Here is a 21,291-nt window from a genome sequence, read left to right on the forward strand (position 1 = left end):
AACTAGGCACTATAGTACCATCAACATTTTCATGTAATTAAAAAAAATATCTCTGTGTATTCTTCAAATCTTCTTAGGGAGCAGCCTTTGTGGAGTTCGATGTACATCTTTCTAAAGATCATGTTCCGATAATATATCATGATCTTACCTGCTGTATTGCCATGAAAAAGGTATGCAATTTTAGCTTCTCTGTGGAGATACCTGAGCAGTTTACTTTGCTGAAGCTTTTTTGGATGGCCCGTAAAATCATTTGGTAACTCAAATTGACATTGATGATTTTTAGTAATGAAAATAATTGCAGTTACATCCGTTATGTTAAAGTCACCAATGCAGAGAGCTGAAAAAAAATTCTCGTTTTAGTTTTCTTAGAATAGCTTCTTAAAGACATGATGCAAAACATCTTCTTTCCATGTGCTGACCTGCCAACTTCTGTGTTTTACTATAGTCTAGCAATCCTCTAGCATACAAACACTGGATTTTGATAGAGTAGCACTGTAGAATTTCATTTGGGACAGGTTTTCTTCTATTGGTACCACAAGAGAGGACCAAATTTTCTTGATTTTTTTAAAAGAGCAGTGACTTTCAAACATTATAAAATCAAAGAGTTAGAGCTGAAGTAGGCAACCTGTTTTTCCTAAGTACCCTCACATCATCTTACCTGTTAAGATATTGGTGAGCTGGCAAACTAAAGGGGGTGGTGGTGGTGGTGGAGGGAGAGGAAGGTTGTGTTTGACCCAAAACACCAGGAGCAAGCTGAGCCCCAGTGCATTAGGAGGCTCACCTTAATCCCTTAGGTAGAGAATTGGACTGGCTTCCCAAGCTAAACAGCCAGAGGCTGTTTCTGATAAATTATCATTAATCTGTGAGGGATTTGAAACCTAAATTTTTAACTATTGGGGCAAATAAAATTTTGAAATGAGAAGCCAGGAAAAAACTGACTTACCACTTAGAAGATAACAATTTCTTTTGTGTGTATGCATAAGGCACGCATACTGGCATTGCTACAAAGTCTTGCTAATCTTAAATGGATGCTTCCTTTCAGATGGGTGGGTTGTATCACTGCTGTTTATTGCTGTTATAAGACTGAAGAAATGCAAATACACCCAGTGATTGCTTGCCTAGTACTGTGGTCAGAGCAACTGGGCAAAAACCTTTCACATGCAATGGAACAGGAGAGTGAGTCAGCTTTGCCCTGCCCATTATCTATACACTGGTATTATCAGAGGCTTTGGTTACACAACTCCTCAGCAACCATTGGTTGAGCTCATGGAAAATTAAGAGATACTGCAAGCTCCTGGGTAAAGAGGGTGGCTGCAGAATATTGGTGGCCTCTTGTATACCCCAGATTCATGCACAGAGCCCTGTTTCGGGGAACAGAATAGATGGACTTGAATTTACTTAGAGAATTTCCAGATGCTTCTAACCTAATCTTTTTTTGTCCGTTTGCTTAAAAGAAAGATGAAACTGAGCCATTGGAACTGTTTGAGATTCCAGTGAAAGAGCTGACATTTGCCCAACTGCAGTTATTAAAGGTAGTGTACTAGACTGATCTGAGATGTATTTCAAAAAAGTTCACTTAGATCTATTTGTGTTTAAAATTTCTCTCCTGCCCTTCAGCCCCACATTGGCTCTCAAGGCAGCTGGTAATAAAAGCATAACATGTAAATGTTAAACTTCCTAAAACTGGATCCATGGTGGCAGTTAATAGCATCATATAAACAGAAGCAGTTTTCTGCTGACTGGATCTGCCCACCCCAAATCAAAAGAAGAAGGAAGTCTAACCTTCTAAAAACCTGAAATGGCTGGGCCTTTGGTGTCTCTTTCTGAAAGGAATTGTTAGAAGGCTGATGTTGGTGTGGAGAAGTCCTTTCTTCCTTGTGGCAAGCAGTTCTGCCTTGGCAGTTAAAAAAAATACTGAGTAGGATCTCCTTACATTATGATAGAGTATAGGGGGCAGTCACGTAAGAGGAAGCGTTCTCCTTAAGTATCAGGTTCAGGTCATATGGGGCAGCAGAGGCAAGAGCCAACCTCTTGAACTGAGCCCAGACCACCACGAGTAATCAACGCTGCTTCTTCATTATAGGTATAATATGTTCTGTGGACAACTTCCAGTCAGTTGCTGAAGTGCAGTATTTTAACGCAGCAGGAATTTTCCAGCTATGCCCATGTAAAGCATATTACAGGCTGGGAAGTTACTGTGACATGTACGCAGGCTCGCTTCCCTTGGTTATTCAGGAGAAGTTGCAGCTGGTAGAATGCTCAGAGAACTCTCTTTGACGTCTTCTATAGAGTCCCATTCTTGGTCCAGGTGATCCACGTTACCTTGCTTGCTTCATTTGTACCCCATCTTTCTTCTCAATGAGGACCTAAAGTAGCTTACATTATTCTCCTCTGTTCCGTTTTATCCTCACAACACCAAACCAGTTAGGCTGGCCCAGCTTGCTAGGTGACTGGCCCAAGGTCACCTAGCAGGCTTCCATGGCAGAGCAGAGATTTGAACCTGGGTCTCCCAGATTCTTAGTCCAGCACTGTAACCAACTACGCTAAGCTGGTGCTCAAGGTCTTGGGAACTTGCCCTTTCCGACCTTGTTCCTTTAGATCCCTTTAAGTGGAGATACTAGGCACTGAATCTGGGACCTCCTACATGCAAAGCAAATGCTTTACTACTAATTTAGGAAATACTGCTTTGGGGGAAATTGTAAGCATATTTTAATTCTCCTCATTTCATCTACTTCCTGTGATTATTTTGAGAGAACATTTCTTGAGAGATGGAAGCATTACTGCTTCCATCCCTGCTCGACCCCATGCTTGATGTAAGTGCTGTCTGCAGTCTCTTTGTTCTAGAGGAATTATTATCCAGCCATTGTGATGCATGCCCTGGTACAGGTAGATTACTGCAGTGACATGGAGCTGCCCTTGAAAATTGTTCAGAAACTTCAGTTGATGCAGACCACTGCAGCCAGAGTGCTATCTGGAGTGGGTCATAGGGACCATATCATTCGATTCTTGGCCTAACTACACTGGCTCCCAGTCTGTGTTCAGGTACAATGCAAAGTGCTGACCTTTAAAGCCCTGTATGATTTGGGACTGACATGCTTGAAGGACTGCCTACTTCTTTATGAACCTGCCTGACCACTACAGTCATCTTTGGAGTCCCTGCTCCAGGTGCCTATGCCTTCTGATATTAGGCAGGTGGCAGTCGGATACAGGACCTTCTTGGTAGTGGCACCCGAACTCTGAAACCGTCTCTCCAGGGAGACACGCTGTTCTGTTGTCATTTTCTGCCAGTGGGTGGAGATTTTTTGTTTCATTCGGTGTTCCCTCAGTGATGCCTCTTTCCTGGTCAATGTTTTTTTTGTGTGTACACATTTTAGCTCTACTTTTAAATTGTTTTAATGATTTTGATGCTTTTTAAGATGTGATTTTTATTATGCATGTTTTGTTAGCTACCTTTTTGGCCCTTACAAGGGTAGAAAGGTGGGACATAAATTCCATAAAATAAAAATTGTTACTGATATTTCCTTCTTTTAGTTCCTTTTTGAATGGATTATCTGTATTACCAGTCACCAAACTGGAACTGACAGTATTTGCCATTCAAAGTTTGGGGATGAGAAGAGAGGCTTGCCATTTGATAGATAAAAGCTGCTCCAGAAGAGTAGGAGGATAGCATAAAGCCATAGCAACAGGGTGCTATTTGTGCTCAGATGGTATCCCTTGCATTTCTCTCTCCATATCTGAAATATGGGCCACCATGAAGTTCCTCCGGCATGGAATAGGCAGCAGTCTGCTGTAGTATGGTACTTCCACCTGCATTATTAATAATGAAATGTAGACTTCCTAACCCAACCTGTTCCGTTTCATTGTGTACAAGGTAAAATGTGAAAGTACTATGAAGTTAAAAGAGGGGGGAGAGATTTGTTAAGAAATCGTACAGAATTGGTTGGCAGTTCTTGATGAATTATAGTCAAATTGGGAAAGTCCTTTGGGAAAGACAAGAGTACTGATACTGACCTGTGCTGTAGTGGTGCAGTGAAAACTCTTGAATAAATATATCCCAACAACTGCAGCATCAAAAGAGAGGGAACATACATGAAGCAATAAAAAATAGCTCATGGGCTGCTTCTTCCACAGTGGTAATAAGCAGCATCAGTTCTGGCACAGCTACATTTTGCTTAACTGTCCCCTTCCCTGCCAGCTATGAAACAGAACTAGAACCTTGTTTGCTGCAGTGGAGGTGAGGTTGGCAAGATCCCAGCTTCCCTACTCACAGGGTACCGCTTCTGCTTTCAAGGAAAGATACAATGCAGCTCCCAGCAAAAACTCAGTACTTTGCTGCATAAACATGTATTTTTGGCTGCTGGACTAGATTTCCCTGGAGGTTAGAGGCAAAAGAGATGGTTTGAATAGTCGCCTTTAGAGAGCTAGCAGCTTAGCTGTTGTATGTTCGTTTGAGCTCTGGATTACTGTTTGTATTCTGAGTTCTTGGGACAATACAACTTATCAGAGTAGTAATTAGCCTTCAGCAGCATCAGTTGTTAGTTATTCTGCGGACAAAGTCAAGGAACTAGGGGCAAGCTTTCTTTCAATGTCAGCAAAAGCACTGCATGGCTTCAAGAGTCCTCTGTGTGACTTGTTCAGACAGCGCTGGGCCATGCTTGAAAGAACCTACCACTTGCTGGCAAGCACACTTTTTAAAGCTGATCTGCCTTTTATTTGTAGCTGGCGCATGTGACTGCCTTGAAATCTAAAGACAGCCAAGGTATGTAGAAGTCAGGAAAATTCTTTCTAGACATTGTGTAAGTTGGTTCTGAGCAACCTAATGAAGCTGCTAGTTAATGTTTCAAGAGGGGACGGGTGGCGTGTTTATCTGCTACAACAGATATCCCTCTTAATTTGGAAGAAAAACACTGATTTAGATTAGGACACAATTGTATATTTTGTATTGTGTCCTAATCTATGTATATCCTGTTGTGCTAGTATATATTCTGTGGAGCTAACGCTTGTCGATCTTCGTAAGCAGACACCGCAGTACAATTTCCACATGATCAAGATCTCTGGTAACAAGATGGTAATTAAACTGCCAGAGGAGTTGAGTTGCCGTCTGTGTACAATTTTTATTGTACACTTCCTGGGTCAGCAAATTCCAGGTTACTTGGAATGAGGCCAGGGAGGGGAGCTGGGCCCATGCAACCTGGGGCTTGCTGGCAAAACTACCTGCTGCAGTTAAAAATGGTTCATGAGCCTCTAGGAGAATGGAAACATATCAATAAGAAGTGGGCAAAGTGAATGTACCTCTTGCTTGCCGCGGTTGGACTTGCCAGTAGACAATGGAACATTTTAGTGCCAGGGCACAGGCATTCTTTGGGGAGCAGCAGAGTCAGAGTTCTGTTTAAGATGCAGAGGAGTTAGCTGTGTTACTCTGTAGTAGCAAAATCTGACGAAGAGAGCTGTGATTCTCGAAAGCTTATGCTACAATAAAGTTGGTTAGTCTTAAAGGTGCTACCAGAGTTCTGTTTAAAACTCCCATAACCTTGACTACAGCATATGATTTTTTTAATTTAAGAATTTTACTTCATAGCAACTTCTAAATTTCTTTCTAGAATCATTTAAAGAAGACGAAAATGTTCCTTCTGACATGCAGCCATTCCCCTCTCTCCAAACTGTAAGTAACTTCTGCAGCATTAGGTATAATGTAACCTGTGAAAAAGCATAGGAGTAATAATAAAGCAGGACAACGCAGGAACTATTTTAGGATATTTAGAGTTCAGTCGCTTTCAGTGGGTGGCTTAGATTGGAGTTACTCTGCATATGATTGCACTGTCAAACTAGCAGGTGCATGATCCTGCCCTAACACAAAGATTAAAAAGATATATCGTCTATGTATTCAGCACAGTGATTTTTCCCCTCAGACCCACAGAGGTTAATAATGCTTGCTTGATATATGAAGGCCTAGGAGAAAAAAAAGAGCGAGATTGGTGGGAAAAAACATTTTTTTCCTAACGCCTTTCCCCCTTTTTTCCTGATGGAAAAAACTGGAAATTTTAGTACTGGGGAAAAAACAACTCCTATGAAATATTTTTTTTAGAATGAGTGAAATACTTTTAAAGGCAAGATGATCGTGCTGTATACATATATAAGTTAAATCCAAACTGAATTTCTGCATCCAGAAGGCGTGAAAGAGTAGAGAATCTTGTTTCAATTTGTGCGTAGTTCCAGGTTTTCCAAAGAGCTCCATGAGGATAAAAATGAGGACTCGGAATCAGAAATTTCAGAAAGCGATTCTGATTAGAGACTTGAAGTGCTGCTACTTTTTTTAAAAAATGGGAATTTTGTACATAATTAAAATGCTATAATATGTATGCTGATAATACACTTCTGAATGGTTCCATGTTTTAATATTATGAAGTTTAACTGCATTTCAAAATATGATTAGTTTTATTGTGATGTGTGACCCTTTTTCTGACCAAATATATTTTGTTATTTACTACAAAGCTTGGTTTCTGTTTAATTCCTTTTTTTTCAACTTTTCAGATAGTAAAAAGTTATGATACATGTGCTGAGGTAGCATAGGGTGTATCAGCTTGCCATTCTCTCTCAATATTTGCAGTTTTGCTTGTAGAAAACGAAGACATTTATAACTTTTAAATTCCATGAATATGTCAAATATTGCAATGTTATATGCTAAGTTATAAAGAATGCATTTTATGTTGAAGCAGTAAAATTAGTTTGGGTTTCATAGGACAGTAAGTATTTCATGCATTTCAATTTTTCTCAACATTTCTGTTTTTGTGTGTGGGGGGGGGGAGTTTTTCTGTGGTTTCAAAATTTCTGGAAATGTTACATCTTTAAAAATACTGGTGACTTTACTGATGGTTTCCCATCCAGGTATTAGAAGCTATTCCTGAAAATGTTGGGTTTAATATAGAAATAAAATGGATCTGTCAGCAAAGAGTAAGTAACATTCTTAATATACTACTTAGCTCAGTGATTGCATCTACTTCCTTTATTTCCAGCATTTAAATTATAAATCATAACTAGAGCAGCTACTATGCTTCTGTCGCTTTCTTTTGTATTCTCTTATTATCAGTACAAGTAAACCAAATCTAACAGTTTTCCCAGTTAGTTTTCTTAGTTTACATTATGTAGTTTGTGTATCTAATGGTAACTAAAAAAAATAAGGGTTCAGTTATGGTTTCCTAAAACAGAGTTCAGAGGAACTGGAAGCCATCCAGTCCTGCCTGTAAACAAAAGATTTATTTATCGCCACATTTCTAAAACCCACCTTTCTTCTGATCAAATGGGACCTTATGACCACCATGACAATAAGACCATAAAACTGCAGTTACACACCTTGAAAAGAACACTACAGCAGCTTTTCAGCCTTTCTAGTTTCTTTTCCTTTAAAGAGTTCTGTTTTGCAAAGCTTTCTGCAAATGATGGGCAAGGGGGGGCATTGCTGGCACTCCCGGAAGAGGCTCCATAGCATAGAACTGGGGCAGTAAAAAGCTCAAAAGCAGGGTTCAGTCGTTTTCAACGGCTGGCATGGTGAAATAAACAGGGGAGACTGGCAGGAGGTTCCTGTCAAGAGAGGAGGCTGCCCGTCCACCCCTTCACAGATTGCTGTAGTCAAATCAGGCCATAATGCTTTGCCAGCAGAGAGAGGTGAATTACAGACAAATGCCTGCAGATCAAATGGATCTGGATGACTCTAGCAAAAGAGCTAAGCCACTTGCTGCAGGAGAGGGAAATTAAAAAGAAAAATCCCACAATCTTCAGACAGGTTGACTTGGGGGAAGACTACTGTCTTCATCACAAATATGAGAGCACAAGATTATTTCACTTTAAACTGGTATTGGATGTTTTAGACACCATACCATCTAACATCATTGTACTGCAGAGTAAGAAGGAAAAATCCTTCAAACATTCACCTCTGGTGAACAGAGTGCCTGATAAGTTATAAGTGATAAATAATAATGCTGAGAAATAGTATTATTATGGCCATCAAGATTCTGGTTGTGATGAATTTGTTGGGTTATAGGACTTGGGATTATACTGGAATCAGGGACCATAGAGATCTCTCTCATATGTTTTTTTGCTTGTAAAAAAATTATTTCTGTTATTTGTAGTTGGCCTTTCTCATTGACACTCAAGATGGATGACACAATGTAATTCAATACTATCAATAGCTAGGACATTCAAAAAGAGTCCAGTAGCACCTTTAAGACTAACCAATTTTATTGTAGCATAAGCTTTTGAGAATCAAGTTCTCTTCATCAGATGCATGATACAAACTGGGCAAATACAGAAGAGGAGGGAGAGGGGAGAGAAGAGGACATATATCAGAAGGGGACAAGATGCAATTAGCGGGGAGGCAACCAAACCATTCCTTTGCTAGTATATGTAAACATCTCCTTTTGGTGTGGAGTCAGTTTGCCGTGTTAGTTTGTAGCAGTATAAGCATCCAATTTCTATGTAGTATAAGCCTTCGTTAACCACAGCTCTCCCTGCCAGATGCATCTGACAAAGAGAGCTGTGGTCCCCAAAAGCCCATACCAGGCGCCACTGGGCTCCCCCAGACCACGCCGCTGTAAAGGAAATCTGTTACCTGTGATAATGTGATAACCATTCATAGTCTCTGTTCAGTCCCAGCTTGACAGAGTCAAATTTGCATATGAATTCCAATTCAACAGCCTCCCGTTGGATTTTGTTTTTGAAAGGTTTCTGTTGAACCACAGCGACCTTTAAGTCTTTGATGGAATGTCCTGGTAGATTGAAGTGTTCTCCCACTGGTTTTTGGACGTTTCCATTTCTAATGTCAGATTTGTGTCCATTTATTCTTTTGCGTAGAGGTTGGCTGGTTTGTCCAATGTACAGAGCAGAAGGACATTGTTGGCACAGTAAACAACATAATAGGATATGGATTGCAGAAATTTGAAAACAAGCATAATTCTGAATACAGAGATGAAACATGGTTGGAATAAAACAAATCATTTGACATGACATTTTAAATGATGTGGAAACTATCCAGTAGGAGGCTATCTACATCAACAGACAGTACCCAGTAATATAGTCTGTAGTCCCAGTCCCTTTACCAGAGCATCTCTCTGAGCTATTTCTTACAGTATTCAAAGCACTATTGCCTGAATGAAAAATCCCACCTGAATAGTTCAGTTCTACATAGTTTGTTGACAACCAAGAGAATGGGTGCAACTCCTGGCCTCATCAGGCATGCTATTCCACAAGGTGTGGGGGTCACCACAGAGAATGCATCTGTACGGGCAGCTGCCAATTTTGCTCAATTGCAAGGTGATATCTGCAGAAGTCCTTGTTCAGATGAGCGTAGCTGCCATGGCGGAGTACAGCTGAATCTTGAAACATCCTTGATCATCCGCTTATTTATGCTAAATAACTAAAATTATGTTGTTTTTCAGGATGGGATATGGGATGGTAATCTTTCAACCTACTTCGACATGAATGTCTTTCTAGATATAATTTTGAAAACTGTTCTGCTAAAGGCTGGAAGGAGGAGAATTATATTTTCTTCTTTTGATGCAGACATATGTACAATGTGAGTTTAAATACTTCCTAAATGTGCCACAGATTTTTGACACGGAGCATTATGTTTGGTATTTTGAATAATCTGATTCCGTACCCAATGAAAAGATGAATAGGTTCTTTCATTCTGCACCTTCTCCTTGTTGAGATATAGTTCAGTAGTGGTGGTTGGTTCTTGAAATTCTATGGGATATGATAGTGGTGGGAACTTCACCTGTTCGTGATAGTGTGATCCTCTGTTCCAATGACATATCAATAAATGGCACGCACAATCACAATTAAATAAAGCAGTATACTGGGAAGAACCTTGCAGTTTGGGCTTAATTGTTGCTACTTCCTCAGATGCTGTCACTTTTGAAGAAGCAAGCAGCTTTTCCAATTAAGATGCTGCCTGCCTTTCTACCTGCATCCATTGCATTAGGCAATGTGTCATCAAAAGACAGTGCAAGTAAAAGAATAGTTACACCTCATTGAGTACACATTCTATGAAGGAGGAAAAGGTGAAGATTGAGTTCATAATTTTTTTTCTGTGTTGAAGGCAGTAGGAAAAGAGGAAGACCTAAAACAAGTTGGCTTGTCTCAGAAAAAGAAGCCACGTCTTCCAGTTTGCAAGATCTGAGCAAGTCTGTTAATGATAGGACGTTTTGGAGGTCTTTCATTCATGGGATCGCCATAGGTCAGAGGTGACTTGATGGCACAACACAGAATAATTGCAATTTAGGAATGATGTATGTTTGTCCATGTTAAGAATTATATTTTAGAAACTTTGCGATCTGAGGTTGTAACTTTGTTCAAATGTTCTTACAGGGTCAGGCAGAAACAAAATAAATATCCCATATTGTTTCTAACTCAAGGAAAATGTGAGAGTTACCCAGAACTGATGGATCTCAGATGTCGTACAACATCTATTGCTATGAGCTTTGCAAAATTTGAAAATCTCCTGGTAAGTCAGAAAACATTTTGACCAGTAAATTGTTTCTAAAATAAGATGGAAATTCAGCTAATTTGTTGTTTTCTGTGTTATAAAGCTAGAAATTTCTTAGTCGTCTTAACCAAGATAAATGCATTTTTAACAATCATGTAGTGTTAAACTCATTTAACAACCAAAAAGATTAATCCTTGCTTTGTGAACTTTCCAAGTAGAGATGGGCAGAAACCGCAAGATGAACTAAAGTTCGTCACAAACTGGACCAGTTTGTGCTTTGCGAACCAGCGGTTCATGGAAGCCCGTTTTCCACGAACTTCCACGAACTGATCTGCCGGTTCAATAGGTTCGTGTTAAACCCCAGTACCCCTTTCTGTGCTGCTGCTAAGCGGCATGGAAAGGGGCATTTCAACTCCCATGGAAAGGGGCATTTCAACTCCCTGGGGAGATCCCCCAGGGGTTGGGGATCTCCCCGACCCCTGGATCAGCTGCTTGTCAGGGAGATCCCCGACAAGCAGCTGATCCACGTCTGTGGGGGTGAAATGCCCCTTTCCCTGCCACTTCGCAGGGCATGTGGGCAAGTGGGGGAAGGCAGCGGCACAGAAAGGGGCACTTAAACTCCATGAACCTATTCACAAAGTGGGGAACGTTAGTGAAAGTTCGTGGTTCATGAACAGAACGAACCACGAACTGCACGCTTCGTTTTTTCCCTCTGTTTGTGCCCACCTCTGTTCCCAAGTATATTTTAACAGTTTTATGTTTTGTTTTCAGGGAATCAATGCAAATACAGAAGAGTTGCTACAGAATCCATCATTTATTGATGAGGCAACTTCTAAAGGCTTGGTTGTCTTCTGCTGGGGTGATGAGGCAAATGACCCAGAGAACCGGAAGAAGCTGAGAGAACATGGTGTTCATGGTCTGGTATATGACAGGTATTGCAATATTGTTACTACCATAGTCTGTCTTTAGTTGACATTAACTGTGTATTCAGACAGCAGTTAAGGTCTAGGGTAGGGCTGTGCGCTTCTGGTTTTGCTTCGGGTAAAGTTACCTGAAGTAACCCGATTCAGAATGCTTCGGTATTCCCCGAAGCAAAGCTTTCTGAAGCATTTGGAAATGCTTTGGAAAGCTTCGGGGCTTGTTTAAAGGGCCCCATTTCTGCTTGCAAGCAGCGACAGGGCTCTTTAAACATTAACCCCCCACCTCCCCTGCCACCTACTTTGCGGTGGCTCCAGGCCAGCTCTTCTGCTGCTGTCGCGCTGCTGCCCAAGCCTGCAAGGTGTTGGGGAAGGCTAGAGCCGCCTCCTTCGGCCCTTCCTGCCCCTCAAATGGCTGTGGCGTGCCAGTGCTGCGGCGGCCATTTGAGGGGCAGGAAGGGCCGGAGAAGGTGGAGAAAGCCCTTCCTGCCCCTCAAATGGCCGCCGCAGTGCCAGCACATCGCGGCCATTTGAAGGGCAGGAAGGGCTGGAGGAGGCGGCTCTGGCCTTCCCCACCACCCTGCAGGCTCAGGCGGCGGCGTGGTGGCAGAGGAGCCGGCTGGCTCCAGCCCACGCAGCCTTGTGCTGCCACCGCTGCCCAGCTAATAACCCAGGTAAGTGGGTGGGGGTTGGAGGGATCTCCCCAGGGTTGGGTGGGGGGTGGAGGGGTTGCCCCAGGGAGGGTGGGTGGTGGTGGTGGTGAGTTCCCCCCCTCACTTCAGTATGTTCCGAATCTTCACGGAGCATACCGAAGCAATTTCCAAACCCGCTTCGGATTTGGGGGTATTCCGAATCGGTTTCCCGCTTTGGGTAAACCCGAAGCAGGAATACTGAATCTACCCACCCATGCACAGCCCTAGTCCAGGGTGATTTGAAATAAGAAGTTGACAGTTCTGAAACCGGGTCTTTGTTGGGCCACCTGTGGCTTTTTGTGTTTGGTTTTTCTGCCCTATGCCAAAAGCTTAACTTTTTCTGCCTATTCAGTATGTAATGATCCCTTTCTAAATGAATTAACCAGTGTAGAGTTGCAGTTATGTACTTTGTTATTTCTGATGGTGATTTCAAAGGGTTGAATCTTACATACATTTTCCACTGTTGGAAATGCACTTCTGCAGGTCTTTTTTTTAAACCACTAGTGCTCCCTTTCTTGTTTCCATTGCAGATTTGCTATTCCTGTAATTCCCTGAACCTATGGCAGTGTTTCAGGGACTGCAGTGGGCAAGTGGGGGAAGGCAGGAATGTTCCATTATTTGTGAGTACATCCACTCACAATACTTTAGAGGCAGCCAATAGACTTGACTTCGCTTTAAGAATTTCTATGAATAGTACATTCTTAGATGAAGGTACCTCTGTGGGGAGGGTACCAATTATTGTGACTCAAAAAACTTGCTTCAGATTTTTCTCTTAGCCGTTTAATTTGCTGATCTAAATTAATGTGTTTCAGTATTTATTTAAGATTATGTCCCCAGTGACTTTACTCTTTGTGAGTCAAACTCTCCCTTTTCATGTCGGTGTTCTGCAGCATAGAACTTCATGTTTATAGACAAATGCTCCCAAGTGAAATCCTATTAGGATATGATTGCAATTAAAATGTAGTCTCGTTTGTTTGGCAAGTGCTGCTGATTGCTAATCATGGTTAAGTGATGGGGAGTCTTACACATGAGCTCCTCCTCTTGGAGTTTTTAAAACTAACTACCTTGAGCATCACACTGGAGCCAGTCTAATTCCAAACAGTAGATGAATTGTAGTTTGGTGCTAGTGATGTTTAGTGCTCCCATTGCTGCAAACTTAATACGAATCATGGTTTCAAAAATGCAGGGCAGGGGATACCTGGAGGAGACCACAGACTTGGAGTGAGTTATCACCAAGCCATTAGGTGCATATATGGTTGTCTCTACATAAGGTCAGTGTCCTTGAAATGAACAGTGTAGACAAGCCCTTGTGATGTCAGAGCATTGACCTGTAGCTTCATCACTGATCCTCTTGTGGTGAGAAATCTCAGTCTAGGCCTTGGTATTTTGTGACTTTCTGTCGTGATGCAGGAGGTGCTATGGACCAAAGTAGTTTGCTTGCTAGCAGATTGTTCTTTTTAAGGCCAGGATGCCTGGCTGTTGTAATCTACAGTTTTTGATGGGTGTCTGTGTATGTGTGGGGGGGTCATATTAGTTATATCAAATGCTTGATTGAATAATTGACTGATCTATTGCTTCCAGAAGGCGCTTGGAATTTGTCACGTTTGCTCATTCAGTAGCCACTTAAACACTTTATCATATGCTCTTATTTAAACATGTGCATGGAGGATACAGAGATAAAATTTCTGGAGACAGTAACAGTCAAAATAGGACTAGCAGCATTCTTGAATATTGAGTTAAACCATATAACACTGAATTGTATACTGTCATACACATTTCTAGCCTTAATTGCATGAATCATGGGACAAAATTAGTCGCATTTAAATTGGTACCTTTGAAAATATGCTATATGTGTTTAAAGTATACACAGGAATACTCATTATCTAAAGTTGCCGACTTTACATGAAAATATGCATACTACACAGGCAAGATCTTTGTTATCCGGGATGAATGATGTGGTATTTTGGGATCAATGCTAGTTTTACTTCCTGTACCAGTAGAATGTCTGTTCTGACTAGGAGGATGTAGGTCAGGAAAGGAACTAGCTGTGGAATTACCCTTCCCTCCCTGCTAGGTGCACAATTAAAACTCTGCTGTAAACAGATTGCAGTGTTCTCTCAAATACAGATTGGATAGGTGGAAGCCTATTCAAGTGACCACAGTTGGTTTTTCTAGGTAGAGGCAGGCCATGCATACATAAATATAACCCCCCCCCCCCCCGAACAGTTTCCCTAGATATCTACAGAGCAGAAATTAATGTTGGTGGAGAGATCACCAAAGATCTGAATAGGGGTTGACTCCATGAACATAGTTTGGCAGATTTCCCTAATCTGAGCACTTGGAAGGCTGTAATGTGACCCTGACAAGCATCTTCACAGCTTCCTTGCTGACAGGTACAGCTCTGCAAAGTATTAGATCCGTTGAACCCAAATTCTAGTCCAGAAGTATATGTGATTATTTTATGAGCTGAGCTTTGTGCATATTGTGGTTTCCCACAACAGTAAATCTGAACATTCTGTTCCAAAATTGTGAGAGGTTCTTGAACAGCAGCAGTTACCCACGTCGATGCTGACTTTCCTTTTTGGCTTTCACAGGTAGCCTGTTAATGTAACAGGGTGGGAGAGGTTAAGATAAGGCAACAAGAGCATTTATGTCCAATTCAGTGATGCCATTTTGAAGATGTGCATCATTGAACTGCTTGGCAGAGGGATTGTGAAACCATAAAGCTTGTGCAATATTGAAGGCTTTGGTTTGTCAGAGTTTTTGTGTTCAAAATATGTTAGGAACAGAAAGGGAATTGGGTATGAATTTTTTTTAAACCTCCCCCTCAGTAGACAAAGCTACCCTGTAGGTCACCTGCTAGCTTTCTATTCAAGTTAGTAGATTAATATTTCCTATCTTTTCTTGTTCCTTTAGGGTTCAGGAAGTCCAGGTACTTGCAGTTAGTTTGCTGGCATCTAATGGTCCCATGGATGGATCGCTTCCAATTGCATCCTTTGAAATCTTCATGGCTTCCAATTTACCCTTTTTGTTTTGTGCTCTGAAAAGTTCCCAGAAGGGCATAGCTTGTAGTAAATCAGGGACAGATCTGAGACTTGAACCAATAAAATTATTCTCCTTTCAAAGACTTTTTGTCTCCAGATTTGCCTAATTTAAGTCCCTCGAAAATCTTCACTTAATATTGTTAATTGGCTGCGATAATAATTGAATAACAGTGGACGGGACTGAAATTCCTTCCTAGCTATTGTGGGGAGGGCCAACATAGTGTGAAAATAGAGGTCTGGGGGACTGTCCCTGAAGTAGGGACCCCCATCCATTTGGGTGGCTGTGATAGCTTCATGGAACGTCTTAAGACTTCTGTTTGAATGGGATGAGACTGGCTGGCATTCCATGCCATATTTCAATATTTTTTTAAAACCTTAAATTGATCAGTGTTGTATTACTGTTAAATATAATTTGGCTTCAGTAACTTAGTTCATTAAATCTGGTCTTTTATACTGGGAAATGGAATAAACTTTCTCAGGAAATTCTACTATGTACAGTAATGTATTTCTTAGAAATTCTGATAAAATCTAAGCAGGAAGGTCTGTGTGGGAAGCCTGCTTTTATTAATGAGAGGACTAGGCGGCATTTATTTGGCAGTTCACATTGTTTATCTTGTTTGTAATTCATACAACGAGTCTCCGAAGTAGGTTAGTATTCCTCATGTTGCAGATGCGCTGGTGGTGCCCTATAACTTAGAGAATTTGCCTAAGGCTATAAGAATCTGTGGCATGCCGGCCTTCCTGATTTGTAGCTTAGTCTCTTAGCAGCGTTGCTACGTGACTCATACACATTTCCTTTTGTGTGAGAGCGAAGGAGGAGTGTTTTTAAAAACGCCTGCTTCAGAATTGTGCAAGTCATTGCTGCAGAGAGAGTCTGGTTAATTTTCAAGCACTACTCACTTTGAGAATGAAAAGCAACTGCAGCTTTATTCTTTTCACAGTCTTGATATAACTGGTGACCTCTCTGCTCGGTCACTTAATAACCACACAAGGCATCTTTGTCTGCGGTCCCCCCTTATTGCCAATAAGCTTATTTAATTCACGTCATAACTGGCTGTCTAGGGCATTCTCTAGAAAAGTAAATCCTACAATCAAAATGGTTGATTCTTAAAGTGCCGCTTTGATTTGGTTGGCTTTCCCCTCCTCGTGTGTGACGCAGAAAGTAATCCTGATTCTCAGTTAGAATACTTTTGTCATGTGACAAAGTTGGAGTCCCTCTTTTGCAACCAGTCTTTTTGACAAAGTTTTTTGAAACACTAGTTTCATATGGAATGCTGTTTGTAAATCTTTTTATACTACTGTTTTGCTTAAAATACTCAATGTGGTATAGGTCAAAATAACATATGGTTAAAAGAATGTGCAGTTGCAAGATTTGAGCAATTTATTCATATTGAATGGAACGTATTAAAGGAAAGCCTTACAACAGTGGACACATTAGAAGTTTAAAAGGTTGTGTACGTGCTACAATGAACTGGAAACATCTTTTTAGCATATTCCTTCTGTTGAGTCTCTTTATTCTTGGCAGTCTCTGCTAAAAATATTTTTTAAAATGAAAGTGCCCTTTCTGTTAAGAAAAAGATCCCTGTGTTCTAGGAAGAAACAAGTCTGTCCTGTTTTGAGTTTTCAGTTGAGCCACCAAGATTACTTGTCAGTTGTCCAATGACAGCCTGAATCAGTGGAGGATTTCTCTATTCTGAGAGTTCGGTACTTCCCCTCTGCTCTCTCTTTGCACCCTGCACCAAGAAGAACCAAGTGCAAAACACCCTAGAATCTTAAGCAAAAAGCTTATCAGTTAAATCCTATTTTGTCAAGAATTTTGAATTTTAACCCTAGTTTTTTCTTGGGCCAGAAGGGAACTCCCTACTTCTGAGGAACCCCTTGAAATGTGGGCCAGAAAGCCTGCTTCATCTTTTTGCCAAACAGGGTCTCCTTTGGAAAAGGGAGGTGTATAAAGTCCTATGTTTTTTCTTTTGTATTCTGAATTTTCCACCTTTTCAGATTCCACGTTAGCTTATTTGTGTATTTCTAGAATAAAAACTGTTGGCAATTTGTGCTGTGGCTTTGAGAAACTTTTTGGATTGTTTTCCCCGCACAAGCTGATCGCATTATGCTGTTGAAGAGATCTTGAGAAGTGGGAGGTGGGAAGCTTTGCATTATTCCACACATACACACAAGCTTACATAGAGTGGCCTAAAGCAACCATCACACAGGACTGAAATGTCTCGGTGGTGGCAGGTGGCAGCACATACTCATTCACAGCAGGTTTGGAGAAACCTGGGAGTCTATAACACTTGCCACGTTGTTATACAGATGGGGAAAGGAATGCAACACTTGGTATACATATGATAAATTATAAATATGATAAATAAGCACTTGGCATACATATGATAAATCTCTGTTTCTACCTACCAGCCAGAGATAAATGGATTCTGCCTGGGATCAGTCCCTGGAGGCCTAAAGATTAAACTTCAAGTGTTCTTTCATGTTTCCACAGAGATGATACAATCCTTAAGTGGCCACACAACATCAATTCTAGTTTAATCTGTCCCATGGTATACATGAATGGAATAATCATTGTTTTGAAGTGATAAAAAGTACTAAAGGTGTGGGCAGATCCTTCCAGGGTTAATTATGCTTGCTGCTATATCAAGAGTTCCTGGTTCAATAGCAGCTGTGTATGTTCAGAAAACATGGGAGTGCTCTGGGGCTGCATAAAAAGTATGGGCCTGTTAAATTCTTGGCTAGAATCAGCTGTTGCCTCTGAAGCCCCAGGTTTTTGAGTTTCCTAGAGTTCAGGCTCATGGTGGTGATGCAGTGCTTTCTGAAATGAAAGCATTATGGGAGCCTGTTGATTTTGGGGGAAGCACATGAAAGCAGTTAAACATAACAACAGGGACCTAGAAGAAAATAAAGCCACAACAACAGTTACCTAGAAGAAAGTAAAGCCATTGCCAGTGCTGAAACAGGTTCTGTAAGCAAGCAAGTAACTAGCATAGTCCCTGACACATGGATTCCTTTTTCTCTAGACAGCTACCAGATCTTCTGCTTCCAAATGATGGAACAGGTTTGTACTTGCTCCCCATAGTGCCTTTTTAAAAGTCTGCTAATCAATCTGAAGTGGGATCACAGTGTTTCCCTGTTCCCTCCTGTTTTTTTTAAAATCCTTTTCAATATTTGATTTGGAAGCAAAGGCTTAGATCCCACCTCAGAAGGAAAGAGGGGTTTTTTTTGGTCCTTTCTCCCCTGCCCCCACAGCAGACCTCAAACTCTCCAGCATGCTATTCTTGGCGGGGAGGTCACCCAGGAGCAACACTTCGGATGCTGGGTTAGGGAGAGGGAGAGTTACACGCCACAGAAGGAAATCAGTTACGTCTCTGAGAATTTTAGGCAGAATCCAAGCCAAAGTATAATATAGTCTGGGACTTCCTTATATGTAGGGGTTGAATTGCTTTATAGCTTGACATGCAAATGATAAATACTTGTATCTTGTGTTAATGCATGCATCCTAACATTTTTAACTTAGTAACTTTTACTGCCCTATGGTCCAGGATATATGCAGAAACACAAATAGTTCATAATATGTTGACACGGCTGCATTGAAGCTTTGATTTGATGTCATGCTGGAATCTGTTCAGAAGCGTCATTTGTCAATATATGCAATAAAGCTTTTGGTTGGCATTTACCTCTTGCATTCATCTAAGTGAAGATGAGGTTGTGTTGGCACTATTCTTAAGAATTTAGTAAAGTCAACTTATATACCATATGTTGTTGTAAATAGCATTTTACTGTAGGATGGCTTGGCATTCAATTAAAGACTTTTCTTTGTGTTGTCTGTTTTAGGATTTATGACTGGATGCCTGAACAGCCGAATATATTCCAGACAGAGCAGCTAGAACGATTGAAGAAAGAGGTACCAGAGCTGAAAAGCTGCATTTGTCCCACTGTTAGCCACTTCAGTACTGTAGGTCTGTGTAGATGTCGCACTGGCTCTATAAATGCAAGAATGGCAGAAAGCACGGAGAGTTTCTAGCCGTCTCCATGCAGAACAGAGCACACGCTTCAGGCGCACATTTGCAGTTCTCTCCACGGAACAAAGCTACTAATGCCTTGCCTGTTCTTGTCTCCCGAAGAAGCAATAACTTGTGGTCTGCAGTAGTACATTAAAGAGTTGTTGCTGGATTGTTGAATCACACTGAGATGCTTGGTCAGTGGTAATGATTGGTTTGTCTTCTCGTATACTCAGAACTGATTGATTTTCAGATGAAATCTGTGTACTGTAACACACCAATCTGATTTCTGAGCAATCCAAAGTGCAATAGCTGCATGTTGCTAGGATCTGAGCTGCCAAATGTCCTTGAATAAATGATTTAACTCCAAGATTAGTCTGATTTACATTACCAGTGAAAACAGTACTGTGTAGAACTTGGCCTGCAGAAAGAGGACCTCCAATGCATGCATTTGCACTGATGCATGCATCTATGCATATGTGTGACATCACATTGCACAACTGCAGTTAAGTCTCTTTTTTCCATTGCCTTCAGGTTACCGTTATCTTTGTGTGCGCGCGTGTTGGTTGTGGTTTTTGTGGGTTTTTTTCATCTCAGTATACATTGCAATGAATGATGTAGTGTCTGTGTATTAGCCTACAGGTGTGAAAAGTTCCTTTTCTCTCCTGCATTTTGTATCCAGATTTTGCTGAAGCTCTGAAGATTGTAAATCACTATATACCAAATTGCCAGCACCTGACCATAGGGTTAAAAAACAAAACAACGTATCATTGTACTTAATGGAGCCAGTAAGTACTAAGCATGAAGCGCACTCTGCAGCAGTCCTTGTGCACTTGTGGTGCTAAAAAGGTGCAAGGGTAATAAGGGCTGCATAAAAATGCTGAGTCTTTGCTGCTGGGAAACCGTAAACTTCTGTGTATAGTTAAACGGAGGCTTTGGGCGTCTCACTATCTTTGGCCGCTAATAGATGTGTGTTGAAAGCTAGGTTTGATTTTTTTTTTAAAGCATGTAATAGGCTGTTGAACTTTAACCACTGGCTACTGTACATTACGTATAACTTATTCAGAAATTATGGCATAGAGTTACCTTGTCGCTTTGTGTTTGCCCGTCTTTAAACCCGCATCCCCCCTACAATAGCAGACAATTGAAGCCTGATAATCTGTAACTTTTTGCAAAGTGTTACGCGCAAAATGAAATTGAAAAAGTATTTATTTTTTTTTCTGCCTGTGGCAAATCAGCCACTTTAAAACAATACACGTGTATAATACAAATTTTGTCACTGCTGTACAAAGTTGATTGTGTAAGAGTTCAATAAATACAAGTCTGTACTTGCGTGCTTGGTCTGTACTGCTGAATTGTGGGGCGGGGGGAGAGATGGCAGGGATGTTTCCAATCACTTTATACTGAAATTCTCTTCCTCCATAAGCAGCACACTGTTTAGTCCTCTGGGAACAATCTTTTAAAAATAAAATGTATTTTATATCTAAAGTTCAGTCTTAGCTCTGCCTTTTGATTTCTCTCTAACAGTCTGAAGCCGCGCTGATTGTGCATGTTTGTGATATCTAAGCCAAGCGGCTGAGCTTGTGCTTTGTGAGCATCCAGGATACTTTCACTGTCGGGGATCAGATCCTTTCACATGAATTTGCTAGTTACTTGTGCCTTCTACCTCTCTTCTTCAAGTGTTGAGTGCTTAATACTGCTGTCCCAGACGCAGCAGTCTTCAGGAAGACCGTGAACAACCATTTACCAGAATTTACCACGGTGCAGCTGTAACCACTTCCCAAACTGGCTGAGGCCGTGAAGTTGTTAATGTATTTATTTACAAATGTACCTTAAGCTGGAGTAAAGGCAGCATACAGATGTTTTAAATAATAAAGAACCTTGAAAGCACATTACTTGGTCATCCTTAAGCGGCGCTGTGAGGGAGGTGTGACCAGGTTGGACTTTCTGAGCACCTTGCCTCAGGGCAAGCGAGGGCTCCTTCCGTTAAAGGCGAGCATCACCACTAGGGGAGCTGGTCTGCCTCCTGAGTGATGGTGATTCCGTGTGGAATCCGTGGGTCACATCTTGTGAAATGCATCCCCTAAGACCCTGCCTCCCATCACATTAGCTGCATTAACCAAAGTGATGAAAGTATCCTGTGGGTCTGAT

The 21,291-nt window shown here is 41.2% G+C and overlaps 1 protein-coding gene across 8 annotated transcripts in view; it reads left to right on the forward strand.

Moving 5' to 3' along the window:
* GPCPD1 (glycerophosphocholine phosphodiesterase 1) overlaps positions 1–21,030 on the forward strand; it is a 53,597-nt gene extending 32,567 nt beyond the window's left edge. The window contains exons 12-23 of one of the 8 annotated variants that reach the window (XR_008596807.1): positions 78–170; positions 1,455–1,532; positions 4,720–4,759; positions 5,601–5,662; positions 6,886–6,951; positions 9,432–9,568; positions 10,363–10,498; positions 11,252–11,412; positions 18,160–18,197; positions 18,974–19,043; positions 19,823–19,928; positions 20,668–21,030. Coding sequence is in view for 5 of the 8 variants with exons in the window: in XM_054975811.1 (XP_054831786.1) it covers positions 78–170; positions 1,455–1,532; positions 4,720–4,759; positions 5,601–5,662; positions 6,886–6,951; positions 9,432–9,568; positions 10,363–10,498; positions 11,252–11,412; positions 15,006–15,240 (1,008 nt within the window). In the remaining 3 variants the exon portion in view is untranslated. Of the gene's footprint in view, positions 1–77; positions 171–1,454; positions 1,533–4,719; positions 4,760–5,600; positions 5,663–6,885; positions 6,952–9,431; positions 9,569–10,362; positions 10,499–11,251; positions 11,413–15,005; positions 15,353–18,159; positions 18,198–18,973; positions 20,629–20,667 lie in introns of those variants that run through there. The other 7 variants (XR_008596808.1, XM_054975843.1, XR_008596802.1 and 4 more) reach the window with 7 other exon arrangements.
* Positions 21,031–21,291: the final 261 nt, after the last annotated feature.

This window comes from Eublepharis macularius, chromosome 1 (assembly GCF_028583425.1).
Source record: "Eublepharis macularius isolate TG4126 chromosome 1, MPM_Emac_v1.0, whole genome shotgun sequence".
Taxonomy (NCBI): domain Eukaryota; kingdom Metazoa; phylum Chordata; class Lepidosauria; order Squamata; family Eublepharidae; genus Eublepharis; species Eublepharis macularius.